Source organism: Pipra filicauda, unplaced genomic scaffold (genome assembly GCF_003945595.2).
Source record: "Pipra filicauda isolate LSUMZ 115617 unplaced genomic scaffold, ASM394559v2 scaffold114_size2234877_pilon, whole genome shotgun sequence".
NCBI classification, from domain to species: domain Eukaryota; kingdom Metazoa; phylum Chordata; class Aves; order Passeriformes; family Pipridae; genus Pipra; species Pipra filicauda.
In genome coordinates, this window is record NW_024103596.1 from 287186 (window position 1) to 308466 (window position 21281).

The window sequence follows — 21281 nt, forward strand, 5'->3', positions numbered from 1 at the left end:
ACGCTTTCAGGGTTGAAACATCCTCATGGTGCTGCATTTTTGACAAGCTGTGGAATCTTTCATTTCCAGGAGGCAGGAGGGCAGAACCTGAGCCCCTCTACAACGTCCCAGGCAGGGACAGCAGGGACTCAGGGTGCAGGTGCCACTGCTGGTTACCCACGTGGCACAGGAGTAACGTGGCCTTTTCCTCACAGATGGAGGATGGTGCCCCAGGACCACACCACTGGTCCCCTTTTGCAACTTAATCAGGGGAATCAAGAATTCCCCTGGACTGACGGTGCCCTTTGCACGCCGGTGGCACAGGGTCCGTGCGTTCCGCCGTGGGCTGGGCGGCAGCTCCAGTCCTGGTTACAACCGCGGATCCCTTCAGTGCCCACCCGGCTCTGCCCACCCTGGGCTTCAATTTTCTCGGGGGGGGGTGACGACGGGCGGCTCCGGTTGACGTCAATGGAATTGCGTTAGCGCCGCTGAGAGCCGGGCCCGTGTCGTCTGCTCCGGCAGAGCCCTCCCGGAGAGCGGCGGCGTGCGTTCGGCAGGATGGATTGCTCGGCTCCTAACCAGGACAGATAGATAAGGATAATGGATGGATGGTCAAAGAGCAACCCTGCTTTAGGCAGATGAATAAATCACTTTGATTGTTCGTGTATAAACAGGAGGTGCCAGTGGGACTCAGCTTTCCGAGCGGGGTCTATCCAATTTAAACCCTACGATTGTGTTTAAAGATCTAAAAGCCATTTGAAATGGGCTTTGTTGATTGAGGAAACCCCACTCAGTGTTCCTATGACAGAGCTGGGGTTGCTCGGAGCCTGGCTGAGAGCCCCAGTCCCTCTGGTCCCTTGGGAACCTCCATCCTGAGATACCATATCCCTGTGACACTTTTCCTGGGGAAGAAGAGTTGCCTGGGAGAGGGACAGTGTTCTCCTACTGACGGAGGCTGACTGCAAGACCTGCCTTCCAGCTGCCTACCTGTCTGCACCAACCACAGACCCCTAGTTATCCTGGCTTGCATCCTGGGAATTGGAAGGGTCTTCAAGAGGTTTTGCAGTGCATGCAGTGCCCTTAATTTCAAAGGATGCTTGGCTCTGGCATCTCCAGCATCTGGGGATGGTGTGATGGGGTGATTCAGAGTCAGTATGAAGGACACACCCCAGCATCTGGAGATGGGGTGGTGGAGTGATACAGGGCCACCACTGGGGACACATCTCCAGCCTGGCCTGCTCCTGCTGCAGAGCACTGCATTTACAGCAGCCCATGAGCTCGGCAGGATGGCACCCACCAGGCTCTCACCCTTTGATGTGGGAACATCTTTCTCACCCAGAGTGGTGGACAGCATGTGCCTGGTTTCAGCATTTTTGGTAAAGGAGTTGTGGCTCTTCCCGTGTGTGTCTGATCCTGTTGGGAGCCATGCTGAGCACTTGTGGAAACACCACAGCAGCTGTAGATCAGAGAGAAGGAGACCTCCAGCCTGTGCAGGTGTGGGACAAGCTCTCACCTTCTTTAAGTGGAGCACCTGGTGTGTTGTCACTGCAAAGGCTGTGCCCACCCAAAGAAGTTGGCCACATTGTCCTCACAGATGTCACCTCATGACCTGCACTGGGCTGGGGAAAGTTGTTGGTGTCTGTTGCCACTCTGTACATCTGTGCCCTCCTTACATATGCCCAGGTGAGCACTGCTTCATCTGAAACTCCCTCTGAGCCTCCACCCCCAAATAACTCCGCTGGTAGGTCTGGTTCATGGTGCTGGGCTGCCATGGCTGCTCCCTCAGGCCAAACCACAAAGGTCAGCAATTAGCCTCATTTCAATTAGGCTAATTAGTTCACACCACCAGCTTGTCCTCAGCACCCAACTCCAGAGATGCTTCTCATCTTCCTTTCAGTGCTGAAGCAAGCCCTGGGAGACTTCAGGAGCCAACCAATGGTGCCTGTCCCTTGATCCATCATTCTCACCATCCCTTTAATTTCCCCTCAGCAAGGGAGAAAGCCAGGATGAAAGCCATTCCCTCCCAGAGCAGTTGGGGTCCTGGATGCAGTCCTGCTCCCTCACCAAAAGCTCATCCAACCCCTTCCCACCAGCCACCCGCCTCCTTCTCTGTCTGCTTGTTGCCTTAATAACCCTCTGATCAATCTCAGAAGGAACCAGCAACGTGGGAATGGCAGATGGGGAACAGAGCATGAATATTAATTAACAACGAATTCCAAACAGAGGGCTTTAATTACATTAAGAGCGCAGGCTCGGAGGCAGTGACTTACTTCCTGCTGTAAATCTGTTGACAGGTCATTTGCCACAGCGGTGTCGGTGCTCCTTAATGAATGAATATATACATTTCAAGCGCTGGCATATGGAAGAAAGAGGGTCTTGCTTCCAAAAACTGCAACGCAAGCCGGCACGCCAGCGAGAGGACTTTCACTCGTCGGGGAGGATTCGGGGAAATAATGATTAGTATAATTACCTGGTAATCAAATACACCCCGCTCTGGGAGCCAGGAGCTCTGCTCGTGGGGCTGGAAACCTCCCGAGCACGAGTCACAGACCTGCTGCTTTGTTATATGTGGTCTGGTCACTGGGGGGAGACCAAGAACCGCAGCGCCTTCGCCGGGTGCGGTGGGTGCCGGGTCCCGCCGCGCTGGCGCGGGTGGGCTGCGGGCACCGTGCCCGGAGTGCTGCCCGCCTCGCACCCAGGGTCCCCTCCGTGCGGCGCTTCACCAGCTCCCACGGGGCTCCCTCGGGGTGGGGTGGGGACACCTCTCTGCCTCCAGGTTGCTGGTGGTGCTTTGGCAGCCCGGCAGGGGAAATCGGTTCTGCGAGGGGCAGGGGGTCACCCGAAAAACCCATCTAGCCAGGATCCCCTCTCAGCCCAGGGGCAGCAGCAGGTGGTAGAGGGCACGTTCCCCGGCGTGGTTTAATCCCAGGAAAAAGGCAGCCAGCACAGGGGACCTTCTGTACCAGCAAAAGGGTCTTTCTGTTTTAATCCCTCAAAGTGGTGTGGGACAGCCATGCTGCCAAATAGCCCCTTATGGGGACAACTCCTTCTATACTCAGGGATTTTGCTGGATGAGTTTGGCCTGAGGTTTTCGGCACAGCTAACCAGCTTGAACTAAGAGGGTTACATGAGTGCCAGCATGCTGATATTCCAGTAAAATGAAGGTTTAGCTTTATCTTTCTTCATCCCAGCTGCCTTCAGCCTGTGGAGCAGCACCTTCCTCCACAGTCCTGTGGTGATGCTGGAGAGCTGTGCTCCAGCTGGGATCAGCACCCAGCCACAGACCCCACTAGGCAATGGGCAATGCTCCAGGGAATCCTGCATCCTTGGACCTTCTGACCAAGGAACAAATCTTAAAACAGTTAATTAGGTCTGACTGAGCTGAGATAAACACTACAAGAGCAGGGTACAAAGCTGCAATGGGTTTTAGCACCCAGGAAGACACTGATTTGGAAGGGGTGGTCCTTGTCAGCAAGGACTTGTCTGGGCCAAGGCTTTCATACCTGTGCCTTGCCCTCTTCTTCTCAAGAGCCACAGTGACTGCTCTGGATTGAGATGGATTTGCGGTGGCACCAGGGTTAAGATTAGGCAGAAAACGCCACAAACATTTCAGAAGTGAAGGTGCCAAACATCCTCGGAAGATGTGTCTGTGCTTTGAGGTGGGCCACAGGGGTGGGCTATCATCATGACACCATTGAATGAGACACTGAAGGCTAAGGGCTCAGGGGCATGAAACCAAAGATTCAAGGGCTTCAGTGAACCAGCAGCGAAAGCACAATGTGGCAGGACACACCCCAGTGCCACTTTTACAGGAAATGGAGATACCACTCTGGTTGCAAAGGCTGGAGGGAGCCAATGCTCTTGGTGACTCCAGCTCTTGTTACTCATGTAAACTCACAGATATCAGGATGGTACTGGCCTGGGGGGGCACAACTGGGGCTGCTGCCACCTCCTGCAATGCAGGTGCAAAACCACACTGGTTACAGTTATGTGGGCAATGTCCAGCAACTGGAAACTTGCTGGATAACAGATAGTGCCAGAGTTCATCTCTTGGTCTCCTTCTTGGTCCAGTGAAAACCAGGAAGTGTCTTTTCCCCAGCCGGGGATAACCACTTCTTCCTCTTACTTGAGAAGAGCATGTGTGTGTGGGTGCTCTTCCTTTCTTCCACCTTTTCATCAGGGGTCTCACCTGCCCCAAGGTGGGACACGAATGGCCTGGGGGGCACAGGTCCACAGCACGGTTGTGAGCTGGAGGCTGTGGGCTTCATTGGCAGCTGGCATGTGGCTCCTTCCCCCTCTCGCCTCTGACAAGTCTATTTTTATTTGTCTCTTCTAAAAATGAATGAGGAGGGCAGAGGTGTTTCCTTGTTGTGATGAACTTGTCCAAACCCCAAATACTTAAAACCCTGCTGGCCAGCTTTTAAGAGCTGAGTCTGACTCTTTCACGCTTCTCTTTATTGCTCGCTGCCAAGTGATGAAGCAGGTTCTCCCCAGGACAGAGGATGTCCCAATGACAGTGAGTTTTGGACCAGCAATCAGGAGGCTCCTCTAATTCACAGTGCCAGAAATCCTGCTTTACCCTGAGAGCAAGGATAGAGAGCAGGCAAAGCTAGATATAGCCCCTTTGCCTCCCCCCAGCCACCGTGCTCGTTTGCTCCTGCTCCGTCTCTTCTTGCCGCAGCTGTTCCCTGGCTGGGGTCAGATGGAGAGATCTTAAAATGGGAATTTTGAGGAGCTGCTGAGCTTTGCATGCGCAAAGCCATGCGCTGGGGTGGCACAAGCCCTTCCTCCCTCTCCTTGTCCTTCAGATACCTGTGGCAGATTAAACGTTCGCTCCGTGTCTTATCGACTGGCTTTAGTAAATGACTTTTCTGACTGAGCAACACATGGGAAGTGTCTAAAAACGCAGGAGCAGAGCGAAGGCTATCGGGAGATGGCGAGGGCTGCTTGTACAAGTAATTGCTCTGACTCTCCTGCAAGGGAAGTCATGCTCGACTAGGGAAGAGATGCTATCGTGTGAGTGGCACATCCAACCAGGACTAACAAGCAGATCTTGGTGTGGGCACAGGGACAATGAAAATGCAGCAAGCTCGTGTAATTATTCCACCTGGATTTACCACCGGAGCTGCCGTGAGTGTGGTGCTCTCCTGGAGCTCCTGCCAGCAGACCTGGCTCTGCTGGGGCGGGATTTTGGAAGCCTGAGCTGGTTCCTGCTGTGTTTGTACCAATATACCCCTCCTGTGGGTGCCTGCAGAGCTCACATCCCATCTTTGGGATCCTGCCTCTGCTGCTGACATAGGAGCTGTGTGGCATCGTGCCTCTCCCTTGGCATACTCTTCCCATCCAGCTGGGATATGGAGCTGCACTTGAACAATCCTGACTTAATGGGGCTGAAACTCCCCAACGACAATGGCAGAATGGAAGTGAGAAGCTGATTCCATTTCCTCTCCTGCTTTTTCATGTGTGCTTTTCCTCCGTGGCTGCTGGAAGAGCTACATTACGTAAAGGCAGATAAGTCCCTGCCTTTTGTCAGCAATTGGAATCATTTTCAGTATCTGAGGCACCCCGTCTGGCAAAGGTCATGCCCTGTTCTCTAGATGGTCTTAATTTAGCACCTGCAAGTTCTTGGTGAAGTGCAAAACTTTGGGACGCCAGAAGACCATTGGAGGCTGCTGTGTATGGAATGTCTTCCCTATGCAGAGAAATGAGTGAGCTGCTGAGCACCTGCATCATCCTCACCTCCCAGCTGGAAGCCAATGGTTTTTACTGGAGGCTTGCAAGAACCATTCAAAGCACAGCTCTGCTCTAGCTCCAGGCTCTAGCGTGACATCCAAGGCTGCTCCGAAATTGCCACATCTGATGGTGATGCACCAAACCGCCTTCAAAGCATCTCAGCTGAAGCCCTGATCAGTGCCTAGATACTTGGCTTCCTCCATGGGCTCCCTGCATCCCTGCTGCCCTAGGGGTGCCACCTGCTGTCTGCAGGCTGTGTGTCTCAGAGCACAGGCGAGGAGGCAGCTGTGAGGTATGAGGATGATGGGTCAGACATATCCTTGGCTGGATGTTCTTCACTGTTACTTAAAATTCCTTCCTTGTCTCCACTGCCAGAGGAGCTGAGGCTGTGTACGTGGCTCATTGAATTCTGGAGGCTGGTACAGCTGAATGCAGCAGAGAAACTGTTGTCACTAAACTTATGAGACTGAGCAGCACAGGGAAACCCTACCGGGTGCTTCGGGGTGGGGGGAGCTCAGCCTTCCTATTAGGCCTTGGAGAATCCAGGGGAGTGCCTCTGGGAGGTCTTCCTGATCATCTCTCATCCCCTACAAGATGTGCTCAACTGCAAGGCACAAACACACAAGGGCCAGGGCTTTTGACAGGGGCATGTAGTGATAGGACAAGGGGGGATGGCTTTAAACTGCAAGATAATAGGTTTAGGTTAGGTATTAGGAAGAAATGCTTCCCTGTGAGGGTGGTGAGGCCCTGGCACAGGTTGCCCAGAGAAGCTGTGGCTGCCCCATCCCTGGAAGCGTCCAAGGCCAGGTTGGATGGGGCTTTGAGCAACCTGGGCTGGTGGAAGGTGTCCCTGCCCATGGCAGGGGGGGGTGGAACTAAACGATCTTTAAGGACTCTTCCAACACAAATCATTCTGTGGTTCTGTGATTCCGTGGCTCTGGAGCTTTTGCTGCTGCATTTTCGGTGTGCAACTGTGGACTCCTGCTGGCGCTGGCACCGACAGCGGCCGCACACCAGGGCTTATCTCCAGACCTACCAGGAGCAGGAAACTCAGCGAGTTCCCAAGCAAACCTCTGGTGCAGGAGGCCAGCGTCTCTGACCTCCGGGGGTCCTGAGCGTTTGAACAGGCTCCTAATCTGCTTGGGAAAAGCAGGAGGACTGGGGAGGGAGAGGAGGGAGGGCTGGGGCTGTGCCCTTGAGCGGGGTCGGCTGTTGCTCGTGGCTTTGATTGCTGAGGCTTGCTGTCTCGGGCTTGCGGGATTTGGCTGCCTGGCCACGAACAAAAAAAGCTGGATTCTCCCAGAGCCTTTATTCCCATGTCAAGATCGCTGGTGGTTTCCCGAGGAGGAGTGGAGAGAGAGGAAGGCTTTTGTTGATGGCTTTTGACAGGCGTGGGGAAAAGCTCTGCTCCAGCTAAAATCCTAGAATCATAGAATAGTTTGGGTTGGAAGGGACCTTTAAAGGTCATCTTGTCCAATCCCCCTATAGTGCTCCCCAGAGCTGCTCTTCACCTTTCCCCAGTGTGGGCTCACCTGGCACTAGGAACCCCACTTCTGTGCTGGGGTCACCCCAGAGCCCCCACTCAGCATCTCACTTTGATGGGGCCACCCCCTTCCCTCTGCCTCCTTCCAGAGGCTCCTGGCCCTCTGCCCCTGTCCAGTACTGGCAACCTGTCTTCCAATCCCAAAAATAGCCCTGTCTGCAGGGACTGACAGCCCAGAGGGTCCAAATAGCAGGGATGTTCCAGGAAGGACAACACATGGTGAAGGGATGAGGAATATCCAGCCAAACCTACCCGCTGACAGCACTCTGCCCTCCTCCTTCCTCCGACCCAGCATCCTTTCTCTTGCTCTTGAGCATCATCAGCAGATTTGAACTGCAGCTAGACTCTGCCTGGGAGGAGCATCTCCACCCAGATGCTGCATGTAGGGATCCGTGGAAGATGCAGGGCTGTTGCATTCCTCAGCCAAGACAGCCTGGCTCTGACCTGGGATCTCTAACAGATGCCCACCCTGCTTTCCTGAGAGTCAGAAAACATGCTGAGGGCTCATTGCCACTGCTTTGCCATCCTGGAATCCCTTGCCTTATCCACAGGACTGGTATTTGCTTCACAGGCAGCAAAATCATCACACAGGGCAAGTTAATTGCCTTTTTTTTTTTTTCTTTTTGGAAAGCAAAGAAAAACTACCCAAATTACAGGATTTACTCTGTAGCCCCCAGCGGTGCTGGGATTCCCCAGATGCTGAGCCAACCCAGTGAGATGCCCTCATGGTCCTGCCCTCCTCACCCTCACCACTCTCCTCTAAGTGCCACCTTGGCAGAGGCTGCCAGGGGAACTTGCCTGGGTGGGGATGGAGAGTGCACTGGAGCCAGTGCAGGGTAATGATTCACGATCTCAGCTGCCTGCTCCAGTGGTTCCTAAATCCAGATTCAGGCTTGGGCAGCCAGAAGCCAGGGGCTTCGTGTGGCAGGGAGCCTTCTGCTGCTGTCACCCATCTTCACTCCAAAAAGTGGGCTCCTTGGTGGGCTTTGCAGCTCCTGCTGCATCCCAACACTGCAAACATCAGAGCTACTTGTTGGAGGGTGTCATTTTTTCAAGAGAGTGGCCTAGCCCAGGCCAGAGCCTATATATAGCGTCCTTGCCTGGGTGCATTTTTGGAGGGTTTTAGTGCGCTGATGTTGGATTCATCCCAGTCAGGCTGTCCCTGAGGAGGCAGAGCTGCTGAACTGCTCGGATGGCTGCCTACACTGCTGAGGGTCTTGTGGCCTTGCTTCTCTGGAGTACCTGGGGCAGGCTGTTGTGTGACAAGATGATTAATAACCGCTTAATAGGGTCACCACCATTCAAAATTAGCCATCCCGTGGGATCCTCTCTTATCAGGCCCTGGTAGACAGGGCTATCAGGAGCTTGTTTCATTCCTGAATGAATACGCACTGTAAGCAGCTCTTGCTGGTGTTGGCCTCAGGACAACCCTTGCTGGGCCACCTTGCCAGTGCCAAGCTGTGAGCCGGGTTGTCTCTATCCCCCCACTGCCCCTGGATGGGCACCGGTGCAGTCGGAGAAGGCAGGAGAGCTGCAGACCTCTTCTCACCACCTCCCCGTGAGCGATGGGTGTTGGTGTTGTGCTTGGATGTGGTTCACGCCCCAAATGTCCTTGGGAGCTGCTTGAACAACTTTGCATGAGCCATCCCTGCTCTGCCTGGCCTTGTTCGCTCCCGCTGTGTCCTCCCTTCCTCTCCACACACTGCCAGCCCAGCCCTGCCGTGCCCTCACCTCTCCAGGTGCTCACACCCACCTCCCTCCTTCCTGAGGGGCTAGAGAAGCACTGTGCTCACCCCTCCTAACCCTCAACTTTTTCCATCACTCTATTTTTCTATCTCCCCCCACTAAGAGCATCAGGCCCCCCCCACCTCCTCCCATCACCCTCCCACCTTGAGAAGACAAAAAAACCCCTGACCCCAACCCCACACAGCCAGCTCCTGCCGTTTGTTCTTAAATCCCTTCCCTCCTGCCTCGCTGGTTTGAAAGCCTGCACCCTGGAAGGGGCCTCCCAGCTTTCGCTGGCAACCCTGCTTCAGACTGACCGCCACAGATAGTGTTTGGGAGCGAAAAAAAATAATATATAAAACAATAATAATTTAAAGAAAGAATAAAAAAAAGTTCTCTTCTCGCTGGATCTCCTTGCTGAAGTTTCCCTAGTCTCCCATGCTGCGAGGGAGTCTTGGGAACCAAGAGGAAACTTCGGGGCTTGTTTTCTCACCCAGGTACTTTGAGAAGCTCTCCCCAGCGGCGTCGGTGCCGTACCCTCTGACAGGGAGGTGGGAGATGCTTTCTCACACCGCTGCCCACTCCCTTGGTGCATTCATAGAGGGGTTTTTTTGGGTTTTGGATGTGGCTTGCTCGGATAAGGCACCTCCAGCCCACCCTTCTGCACGTGTCAAACAGATGGGATCGTTGTTTGGGAAAGGAAAAAAATAATAAAAGAGAGAAAAAGCAGAAAAATCTCCACCTGAGGAGGGACCCTGAGCCCAAGACCACCTCTCTCCTCGCCCGGGGGAGGGCTGAGGGAGGGTATCCCCTCCTTTCACCTTCCTTTCTTCCCCTCTAGGTGATGGAGATGGAGGATGTAGGCGAGGTGGGAGCTACAACGGAAGAAAACACGGGCAGGGACAGCACAGGTGCTGTCCCAAAACGCCGGCGGGGAGGAGGGGATGCGGAGGGGACCCAACGCCCTCCGGTCATTGAGTCCCCTCCGCATCCCCTCCCCGCCAGCATCCTGGGCAGCGCCCGGGAGGGCGGAGGGAAGGGAGGGCGATGCTCCGCTCGGGGTTTATTAGATTGGACATAATCATCTTTAAATAAGGGCAGCCCCCCCCCTCCACACCCCTCCTTAGGGTGGGGGGGGAGCGGAGCGCCTCGGGGCTTTCTAGATAAGGGCGACTAACGCATCCCCCGCTCCCGCAGGCAGAGCCGGCCGGCGCCGAGAGCCGCGCAGGGTCCGCCGTGCCCCGGGAGCCCCGGCTGCGGGCAGAAGGGGGGTCCCCGCCGCGGTGCTCTCGCCCTCCTTCTCCTCCTCCTCCTCCTCTTCCTCCTCCTCCTCCTCCCGCAGGAGCAGAGGGGAGGAGAGCGGTGCCGGGGAAAAGTTGGGGGCAGCGGCAGCGGCGGGGGCCGGGGGACTATGCCCCGGCGCTGCCGCCCGCCGCCCCCCTGAGCGCCCCCATCTCCCCCGAGGCCACTCGCCCGCCACCTCCCGCCCCCCAAACTTCGTGCCCAAGGAGGATGCTGCGCGGCGGGGCCCCCCTGGCCGCGCTGCTGCTGGCGGCGCTCAGCCTGGCCCGCGGGGACCCCCCGGCGGCCCCGGGGTGCGGGATGGAGGCTCCGAGCCGCCGCGCCGCGCCCCCGCATCACCCCCTGGGGCTGTACCCGCAGGGTCCCGCCGCGCACGGCGCGCTCGGCGCTGCTCCCCCGCGGGGCCGGAGACCGCGGGGAGCCGGGGCAGGCGGAGACGAGCCGGGGGGCGAGGCGGGCGGCCGGGAGCGCGGCCGCGGCCGGGGGGAGAGGCGGCGCGGGCGGGAGCCGCAGGTGCCGGGCTCCCCCCGGGAACTGCCCGCGCTGTACTTCTCGGGCGGCCGGGAGCAGCTGGCGGCGCGGGCGGAGGCGCTGCCCGCCGTCCCGCGGGAGGAGTTCACCCTGGAGCTCTGGGTGAAGGCGGAGGGCGGACAGAGCAACCCGGCCATCATCGCAGGTAAACCCCGGCAGGGAGGGATGGGGGAACCGACAATCCCGCGACAACCCCCCCCCTCCCCCCCCTCCTCCAGCCTCCCCACGCGGGGCTCCCTGCCTTCCCCGCTCCGGCAGGTGACACCCCGCGCCCACACCCGTGTCCTCAGCACCGCGGGCGTGGAATATTCCTCCTTCCCTTGAGACCAAACCCTAAACCATCCCCTCCCCTCTGTTCCCACCCGCCCCGTCCTCCCAGCCCGCCCCCCCCCCCCCCCACTCCCGCCCCCCCCGTCCCAGCTCCCATCTAGTTTCTCCCTCTCGCCTGGACTGGAGTTGGAAGGTCCCTTTGGGTGACACGCTCGCCCTGGTCCCCCTCCATTCCCCCGGTGTCCCCTCCCGGGGCTCCGGGCACGCCGGGGCTGTGCGGGGCTCTGGCGGGTCCCCGGGGCGGTGGCCGCACGGTGGCAGCCGCGCCGCACGCACGGCCCGGACCGGACCCCCCGGGCCACGGCCCCGAGGGCTCCGCGGGGCGGGGGGCGACCCCAGGGGCTCGTTCTACCGGGGATTGCCCCCTCACCCCCACAAGCTAAGAAGCAGGCAAGTGTTGAGCGAGTCCTGCGAGGAGCGCCTGAGGGAGCTGTGGCTGTTCAGCCTGGAGAAAACAAGGCTCGGGGGGGGGGACACCTTATCGCTCTCTACAACTACCTGACCGGAGGTTGTAGCGGTTGTAGCGGTCTCTTCTCCCAAATAACAAGCTATGGGACAAGAGGAGACTACCTCAAGTTGTGCCAGGGGACGTTTAGATTGGATATTAGGAAAAATTTCTTCACTGAAAGGGTTGTCAGGCACTGGAACAAGCTGCCCAGGGAAGTGGTGGAATTGCCATTCCCCGGAAGTGTTCAAAAAATGTATAGATGTGGTGCTTAGGGACGTGGTTTAGTTGCAGGCTTGGCAGTGCTGGGCTAACTGTTGGACTTGATCTTAAAGGCCTTTTCCGACCTAAACGATCCTATGGGGGGCCTGAGGAGACAGACTGGCACACAGGCACGGAGTGCCTCCTGCACTGGTGCTTCGTGCAGCCGTGCCAGGACGGGTGTTTGTGGCTGGGTACAGGCACGGCAGGGCAGTGCAGGGATGCTGGGAAGGGCTGAGAACAGATGGCAGCGCCAAGATGTACCGGTCCCACGGGATGTCTGGGGTCCCCACGGTGGGGGCTGCTGTGTTTCTGTGCTGCCCCAGCCAAGCTGGCTGGTTGGGGAATCCCTCTCTCTATGCTAACTCTACCTTCACTTATGATCGCCGTACTGAACCTCACTCTGCTTTGCCTGACCCCTTTCACTGATTTATCTCCCCAATATTAGGGTGATAATTGTACCTGTGCTGCAGAAGAGGTAGGAGGGGTGGGCTGGAGGCTGGTGGCAGAGGGTAAAAGCTGCTGTGGACAAGGAAATGACCAAACTACCTAGCATGCACATCACTGCCTGCCTTCCCACCTGGGTCCCTGCTGCCTCCCTGCCAGCAGGCAGCAGCTCGGGATGCAGAGAATGCACTTCCCAGCCATCACATCAGCAGCACAGCTGTTTGCATCTGGAGGTCTGGCCTGCAGGTGTTGGTTTTTACATTTCCAATTTTTTACGATTATTATTTTTTATTCTTTCTTTTTTTTTTTTTTAATTTCCTTGTGGAGGGTGGGACAGTTTGTTAGCGCTGAAAGCACCACCCGTGAGCCCTGGCATTCACTTGGGTAATATCCCCTGGCTTCCTCGCTCCAGGGTTTGAGTCAGCCCCAGGCACCTCCGGCTGCCTGAGTCACTGTCCGCTTCCCACCGTCTCCCTGCAGCTGGGACCGGGTGCGGTGGCCAAGAGGGACAGGCCAGCGCTGCTGGCATTTCGTGTGAGCAGGTGATGCAAGCAGCTGCCAGCCCTTCGGCAGGTTTGAGTCTGCTTCTGATCTGCTGCTCCTGCTCCGTCGGGAGAGAGGGGACCGAGTGTGAGGTGGTCCAAAGCTGTGGAGGAGCTGGAGATGCTCCAGGTGTCTGTGTGTGAGGGAAGGCGGGAGGAAAGCAGGGCAGAGCTGAGCATATCTCAGCATCAGTGCCTGGGAAGTGAGGCCAGGCTGAGCAGCTCTGACCATGAAAAGCAAGCTGTCCTGTCATCTGGTGTGGCTGCTGCTTCGATTGAAGGCTCAGGGTTGGTGTTTTTTTTTCCTGTAGATGCCACATTTTGCCTCAGGGCCACCCTGGATGGGGCTGTTCATCCCTCTTAGCCCCTCCTGCATGGGGGGATTTCTGCTGGGGTATAACACCACCACCCTGCCACAGACACTGTCAGGGAAGGACAGTGGTCCTTCTTCCATGTCCTTCTCATTTTGGGCAGCAGAAGAGAGTCCTCTCATGTGATGCCATTTCTTTTCCCACCTTTTTTGTCTTCCCTCCATTCACACCTGCTCTGCTTCTGGTGAACCCCAAGGGATTCCCCTCTGTGCCAGGCTGATGTTTGTCTTTTGCTTCTGGTCTGTGTCAGACCCTCCAGAGCTTTAGCAGACGATTTTCCTCATTATCTGTCTCAAAGCATGGCTGAAAGCTGTTCCTTGTGCTGCAAGTCTCCTGGCCTCAGTGGGAGAAGCTGCTTGGAGTGTGGTCCTTACAAAGCAGCACACTTTATCTCTTTGGAGGCTTTTTCTCCATGGGACATATTCCCTCACAAATATCCTTCTCTTCAACTTTTTTTGTGCTGTTGCAAACAACTCTTGTTTCAAACCCCAAAGTCATCACCCTAAGGCACTGGTGAACAGCACAAACCAGGTTAGAGCTCCCCTTTCCCATCTGAGGGTTAGGAGGCAGGGGCTGCATTTACAGGTGCTGAGGAAGTACCTCACACCTCTTCTACGAACAGCTCTTTCCCTTCGTGGTGGTTTGCCCCAGGACAAAATACCAAGCTCCTTGGCAAATTCTGGGGTCTTGAAACTGCTCCCCTGATGATTTCTCATGGAAGCCCTCAGGGGATGTCAGAACCTGCTGCTGGACCTTTTTGCTTCACCATTCTGCTGTGGCTCCCAGCTGTGGGATGTGCTGCTCTGCCTCATGCTCCTTTAACTGCCACTGCAGTGGAGATGCCATCCCCAGCCATGTCTAGGAAGCACCAGCTGCTACTTTACTGGCTTTCCACCCCTGTTGTAGAGCTGACTTTGGCCTTACTTACATCACTTGGATGAAGTCCCTTTGAGGACTTTGATGGAGTCCTCATACTTTGTTTTAGGCTCACTGAAATTTCTTTTGGCCAGTGTTGAAATCATCAGGCACTGCCAGGTGTGGCTTGGCTCCAGCACTGGTTTGGGAGGGTGATACCTCACACTTACCCCAGAGACTGTTCCTCCCCGACACTGTTTGTCCCGTATTTTCCTTAGTGTTTAATCAAATTTGAGGCATTCTGAATCATTTCAAGGTGAAATGCATGAGTTTTCCTAAGAGAAGAGGTACCAAGCCCTGTTTCCCCAACCCCAGCGAGGACCAAAAGTTGGCTTTCGAGCCTGCAGGCCTCGGCACCTTTCAACCAGCACCCAGCCCAGAAGTACTCTCCAGCTCTGCCTTCTCGCTCCTGCAAGGCTCCTCTACTTGCCTGCTGCCTTTTGGCTTCTCCCTGTCTCAGCTTCCCCTGGTCTTTCTGCTTCCCTTTCACAATCCACAGGAAAACAAGAGTTGGCCGAAGCCCATCCGCCCACGGAGGCTTTGTGCGTGGCTGCCTTTGTAGTGAGCAGTGGCAGGGATCTGTGCCCGGGGTGGTTACGACCGTGGGATGGTTTAGAGGCCACCACCCATCTCGCCCTCAGTGAAAGTGATGGATGGAGGGAGGGGTGCAGCTTCCTGGGGTGCAGCGGGGCTTGACGTGACCTTTGCCGGCCACGTTTATGAGGGCTGGCAGGGGAGACGTGGGGTCATGGTAACCTGGCTTCAGTCACATCACCTGGATGAGAGCCAGGAGCTCCTGCTCCTCCTGGAGCTCCTGCTCCTCTACACCTCTGCCTCTCTCTGCTGGCTTCTTTGTAATCCTGGCAGCAGGTACAGTTTCCCCATGGTGTCGTGTTGAGCATCCTCTGGGAAAGGTGAGACAGCAGGGCAGGACAGGAGTGCTTTGTTTTGGCCCACGATGCCCTGATGCCACAGAGATGGGAAGGCAGTGCCTGCAATGGGAATGGTGAGGGACAGGAGAACCCAGGCAGCAAGGAAAAGCAGGATGGAGAATAAGAAATGCCACAGCAGGAGTATAAAAAGGGTCTCTGGGCATGGAAGCAGGATTCACCAGCACGGGGACACTGTTTGTTGGAGTGATGAATGGGAGAGCAGGGGGCTCCCAGAAGATGCTGCTGGTGGGGCTCAAAGAGTGACTTCAAGCTCATCCATCTTAGCCAGTGATGTGCATGAACATCCCGGCTGTGATGGTCTAGGAACCCAGAGGCATTTATTTCAAGCATTGAGTGGTCCATTTGCCCTTGCCAGTATTTAAGTGTCTTATGGCCACCAATCCCCAAGGGCACTCAGTGCCTGCAAGCCTCCAGTTCTTGGCTGAGGTTCTTCAGCAGCCTGAGTTTGGGGGAAAGTCAGCACAGCTCCAGGTCTTGCCCAGCCTAAAACAGGTTTGCAACACACCTGGGCACACAGCGAGAGGCTGAGCCTGAAGCTATTTCTGGGGATGGATTTATGCTCAGGTGACCTCAGGGGCTGAGGAGTGTACCTGCCAGGCAGTGCATCCCCTTCGGACCCTCTCCCGCCTGCGCTGGATGCATGACTGGGAGGGAAACTGGAGCGTAAAGGAGAGCTGTAAATCTGCCTGGAAGCTGTTGGGGAAGCAGTCCCTGGAGGAGGCTGTTTTGCTTTGGGTTGCTGTGCTCTAATTCTTAAAAGCTTTGGCCCGCAGATAAAAAGCTTAGCCTCTAATCCCATCCTGCCAGAGCACTCCTACAGAGAGCAGCTCAGAAACACCTCGCTCTTCGGCCTCTCCTCCCATCCATGCTCTTCCTCCCCTCTCCATCCCGACTCTCTGGCTCTGCCATCCCTCCTGGCTACTCCACCTACTCATCCAAATGATTTTGAATGGGGGCTGTGGTGTCCCCCTGATGCAGCACCCACTGCCCAGCCTCTGCCCACCTTCATTTACCCACCACCAAGGACCCAGCCGGTGCTCCGGGGAGGAGTGGCAATGCTCTCGGGTCCTCACCAGCTCTCCTCTCTCTCCACCCCTATCCCCGACTCACTACAGGCGTCTTCGACAACTGCTCGCACACGGCCAGCGATAGGGGCTGGGCGCTGGGCATCCGTGCCCTGCAGCTCGGTGGGAAGAAGGACGCCCGCTTCTTCTTCTCCCTCCGCACGGACCGGGCGGCCACCGCCACCGAGGTGACCTCCTACCACCGCTACCGCCCCGAGGCGTGGACACACCTGGCCACCAGCTATGACGGGCGCTGGATGGCCCTCTACGTGGACGGGGTGCGGGTCGGCCGTGCCGGCGGGCAGGAGGGACCCCTGCACAGCGCCTTCATGTCCTCCTGCCGCACGCTGCTGCTGGGGGGGGACGCCTGGGGCACCGCACACACTTTCCGGGGACACCTGGCCGGGCTGGCCCTGTGGCGTGGTGCCCTGCCCCAATCCCACCTCCAGCGTCCCTTCCTAGAGGAGGTGGCCGAGGGGGTGGCAGGGCTGGCTCTGGCCGCGGGCTTCGCCACCCCGGAGGAACGCTGGGTGCCCTTTCGGGAGGGCGCCTTCCCCCAGCAGTGGGTGCTGCTGTCCCCGCCACCGCCCGTCCTGCGGCCGCTGGGCCCCCCCGCGTGCGGGCAGACTGCCTGCGACAACGTGGAGCTGGTCTCCCACTACAACCGGCACTGGCCGCTGCGGAGCTGGAAGGTGGTGCGGTACCGGGTGGTGAACCTGGCGGAGGATGACGGCGGGCGGCCGACGGTCAGCTGGGAGCAGATCAGGCGGCAACACCGGGCACTGAGCGAGGCTTTCCGGCCCTACAACATCTCCTGGCAGCTCAGCTTGCTGGAGGTGCACAACTCCTCCCTGCGCCGCCGCGCCGTCCTCCTGGGCTGCGAGCCCAGCAAGGTGGGCAACGAGCGCTGCGACCCCGAGTGCGAGCACCCCCTCACCGGCTACGACGGCGGGGACTGCCGGCGGCCCGGCCGCTGCTTCTCCTGGAAGCGCCGCGACGGCGTCTGCCACATGGAGTGCAACAACGTGTTGGACGACTTCGATGACGGCGACTGCTGCGACCCCTGGGCCACCGACGTGGCCAGGACCTGCTTCGACCCTGACTCGCCCCATCGGTAGGTGTGGGGCTTATGGGGGGTGGCGGGTCAAGGGATGGGGTGAACCCTCCCCCCAACACCCGCTCTGCACCTGGGTATCGCTTCCAACCTGTGGCTTCCCAGTGTGGGAAGGCGGAGGGGTGTTTTCCCGTGGGATAGGTGTGCTTGTCATCAAAGGAAGCAAATCCTACAACGTGACATAGCACCCCCTCTGTAAAGCCCTGTCGTTAAGTGTTTCCCCCTGCCCTAAAATGAGTGAGGGGTCATGGGGAAAACCTCTGCAAGGAGATTCCCAGTGCAGGGCTGCCAGCCTCTGGCTACGTGCCAGAGGGACGGTGGGCATCCTCAGGGTGAGCAGAGTGGCCCCGAGCAAAGGATACTGCTTACCCTGATCCCACACACAGGATGCAGCAAGGGGATTGCTGCCCCTTCCCCAACTTCCCTGGATATGCCTAAAGCCTGATTTCTTAATTTGTATTCAAAATACCTTTCCCTGAGTGCTGGAGAGGGGAGAAGGAGGTCATGGTGTAGATGTGAGGTGCTGTGCGTGGGTGAACATGAGCCTTCCCAAATCCTGCCCCGGGGAGTGATGCCCTTAGGGAGATTCCCTTGGTTGGAGTAGGAAGTAGTGCCTTTACTCTGTGCTGCAGGTGCAAAATACTTTGTAAAATCCACATGGAACAAAACCCATGGAGCATCAACACATGGTGCCAGGGGACCCTTACTCTCCTCAGGGCCCTTTGGAGGCAGCAGCTGGGGTGGGATGGAGAGGGGTACCCCCGCCCCCCATGCTGGGGGACCCCGGGGTGTTGGGGACAGTGTCCTCGGTGTGGTTGGTGACCTGCCCTCCTCACCAGAGCCTCTGAAGTGCCGACAGCCCCGCTGATGGCTTCCAGCACTCGGGGCTCTGCCAGGTGTACTTTCTGGCCAGAGACGGGGAAGGGAAAAAAAAGTCATGTCTTTTCCTTTTTTGTTTTGGTGGTTTTTTTTTTTTGTTTTTTTTTTTTAAAGCTGTTTCTGTCTCAGTGTCAGAGAAAATTGCTCATTCCCAGCTGCTGGCTCCCAGTGCCGGGCAGAGGTGCCCACCGGAGCGGGAGTGGTGTGGTGTAGATGGCAGCATCCATGGAGAAATGCTGCAAGGGAGGGTTTTAGGGACACGTTGCTCCTTTGATCTTCTTTCTCCTTCAGTTTTTTTTTCCCTGTGCTGTGTGAGCAGGTAGGCTGCGGCCATAAATCCTTTTTTTCCAAACCTGCTTCTTCACTCTGCTTCCTCCCAGGAGGGACATGGAGGGAGGAGGGGAGCAGGTGTCTCTGTTTGGGTGGTGGTGATAGAGAGGAGCAGGGCTTCCCCTCCTCCCTTCCTGAGCCTTTTTCACCCATCCTTCAGTTGTCTGAGAAAATACAGGAGGAGGATGGGGATCCTTTCTTCCAATGCATCCCAGCCACAGAGGGAGGCATCACACCGTGTCTCTGCCTGAGTAACACCCCCAGAAGATATTTTCTCACCTCTGTAATTCTCTGTGGTGACAGCCACCACTGTCGCTCTGTGCCTGCCTTGTCCTCTTGTTTCCCATTCTGTGAGCCAGCACAGAGCTGCTTTCCTGAGCATGGAGGAGATGAACAGCCCTCCTGGCTGCACAACAACTCTCCCTTCGTGGTGGCCATCAGCACCCAACACCACTTGGCCTTGGCTCTGGCAGGGCCAAGGCTCAGTCCTTGCCCTCCGTGTGCATTTAGAGAAATGTTTTCATCCTCAGACAAGAAGGGCTCCACCTTAAATTAAAAAAGGCCAAATTTTTGCTGGTATGAATCAGGGCTTCCATTTGTCAGGATTTTCCCCTGAAAGTTGGGAAAGAAAACAAAACAAAACAAAACAAAAACCTTGCTTCTGTGGGAAAGGAATGGGAAAATGGGAACACTAGGGAAATAACAAATATTTTGCAATTTTCTTTCCGCAGACCTCATTGGTCTGCTCAGAAGACAAGATTGATTGTTTGTAGGCTAAACTCTGAAAAACGAAATCTGAAGTGCCTGGCATTTGGGAAATGTGGGGGCATGAGTAGAATCCTGTTGCCACTGAGCTCTTCTGAGCTGCCTTGGGCCGGCTTCTTCAGAGATCACAGAATAAAGGAGTCGTGGAGTGATTTGGGTGGGAAGGGACCCTAAAGACCATCTTTTTCCACCCCTCCTGCCCTCCTGTCTCTAGTGGCATAGACACCTCCCACTAGACCAGGTTGCTCAAAGCACGGTCCAAACTGGTGATGCTGGTGGACACCCACCCTTCCTGGGCTCAACTCTGCTGAGGGTGCTCTTCTTATTCTTCCTGGGGAAGAATACATATGTTTGTGGGAAAACCACTGGGAAACTGGGTTTGGGAAAAACCAAGCTGAGATTGAGCTTGCCCAAGAGCACGGCCAGGCAGGTGGTGTTCCCCCAAAGCTGGAGGATGAATCCCAAGATACAGGAGCAGGAGACCTCAGCCTGAGGGGTTTTGTTCAGGCAGAGCTCCTGCCGAGCGAGTGCAAGGTATTATACTTAAATGAACATTTATGAGGAGCGGGGCAGCTGGCGAAGTTGCAGAAGGATTTTTAGGGTGGAAGCCAAAACGGGAGGAATAATGCGAAATAAAATTTAACAAACTGCGGAAAGGCGGCACAATGGGAGCCAGGTGCTTTGATGGGAACAACAGCTCTGGGTCTGTAACTGGAGGAGAGCAAGCAAGCGAGCGAGCTGGCTGCTGCTCCCCGAGACGCCTCTGCTTTTTCATCCCTCTGCCAGAGCCCAGGAGGGAGCTGAGGCTCTGGGAGAGCTGGGGGAGAGGGAACCCCCGCTGCGGACGGTGCTCTCTGCATCTCCTTTCAGATCAAGGTGGCAAGGCAAAAGTCTCAGGATCTTTTTTCGTGAACTAAATCATCTCTGCTTTATTTCATTTCAAGGCTCTCACAAAGAGTGGTTTGGATCTGAGTGTTTCTTAGTATGGCCAAAAATAATCAAAATGAGAAAGTCAGAGCGAGACACCGGGCAATTTCTTGCCAGCACTGTAGACAGATTGAGTCCGTTTTTGTGAAGGGGCTCAATACCTTGTCTTGACTTGAACGACCTTAAGCACTCATGCAAAAGCTTTTACCATCCTAACACATCCCTCATTTCAAATCCCCTTCCCCTGGGCTGCAGCTTAGAGAGAGGCAAACCAGACGGAAAAGCCTGAGGAACAGTGCTTCTTAACCATTGGACATCTCAGAATACTTCCAGGACCACATCTGGTGCTGCCATATACCCTCACCCATGCTTAGCAGGGGAAAGAAATGAGTTTTGGAAAGAAGATTATTATTATTATTATTATTATTATTATTATTACTATTATTATTATTATTAAAAGGGCATGCAGTGACAGGGCAAGGGGAAATGGCTTTAAGCTGAAGGAGGGTAGGTTTAGATTAGCTATTAAGAAGAAATCCTTCCTTGTTAGGGTGCTGAGGCCCTGGCACATGTTGTCTAGAGAATCTCTGACTGCCCCATCCCTGGAAGTGTTCAAGGCCAGGCTGGATGGGGCTTTGAGTAGTGGAAGGTGTCCCTGCCCATGGCACGGGAGTGGAACAAGACGAATTTTAAGGTCCTTTCCAACCCAAACCATTCTAAGATTCCATAAAAACTCTGGTGGGGATGCAGCCAACTGTGGCTGAGGCAGGAGCTGCCCCCAGCTCTGGGGTAGGGGATGATGCTGAAATGATGGCAGTGGCCATTCAGGCATCTTGTCGGGTCTTTCCTGCACCCCCTCTGGTAGCACATGGGACAAGACAAGCCCTGCTGTGCTCTGAGCCAGCTGGGCCACCACCCACATGCAAACCCCCTCAGTGAGACTGTGCACTTGTGGCTGGAGGGAGACTTGAGCAAGAACTCTGGTGAAGAGCTGTGTGTAGACATCCCTGCAAGGCACCCCAACAGGACCCATGGGAAGCAAATCAGGGACTTATCATTCACCCTGACCCACCACATGAGGAACAAGGGGACAGGCAACATCAGGAGAGCTGCCGACTGTTATCC

The 21281-nt window shown here is 56.2% G+C and overlaps 1 protein-coding gene across 1 annotated transcript in view; it reads left to right on the top strand.

Annotated features, from left to right (window-relative positions):
• The first annotated feature begins 10212 nt into the window (after positions 1–10212).
• PAPPA2 (pappalysin 2) overlaps positions 10213–21281 on the top strand; it is a 90123-nt gene continuing 79054 nt past the window's right edge. The window contains exons 1-2 of the mRNA XM_039383991.1: positions 10213–10958; positions 16193–17255. Coding sequence (XP_039239925.1) covers positions 10493–10958; positions 16193–17255 — 1529 coding nt within the window. The 5' untranslated portion in view covers positions 10213–10492. The remainder of the gene's footprint in view (positions 10959–16192; positions 17256–21281) is intronic.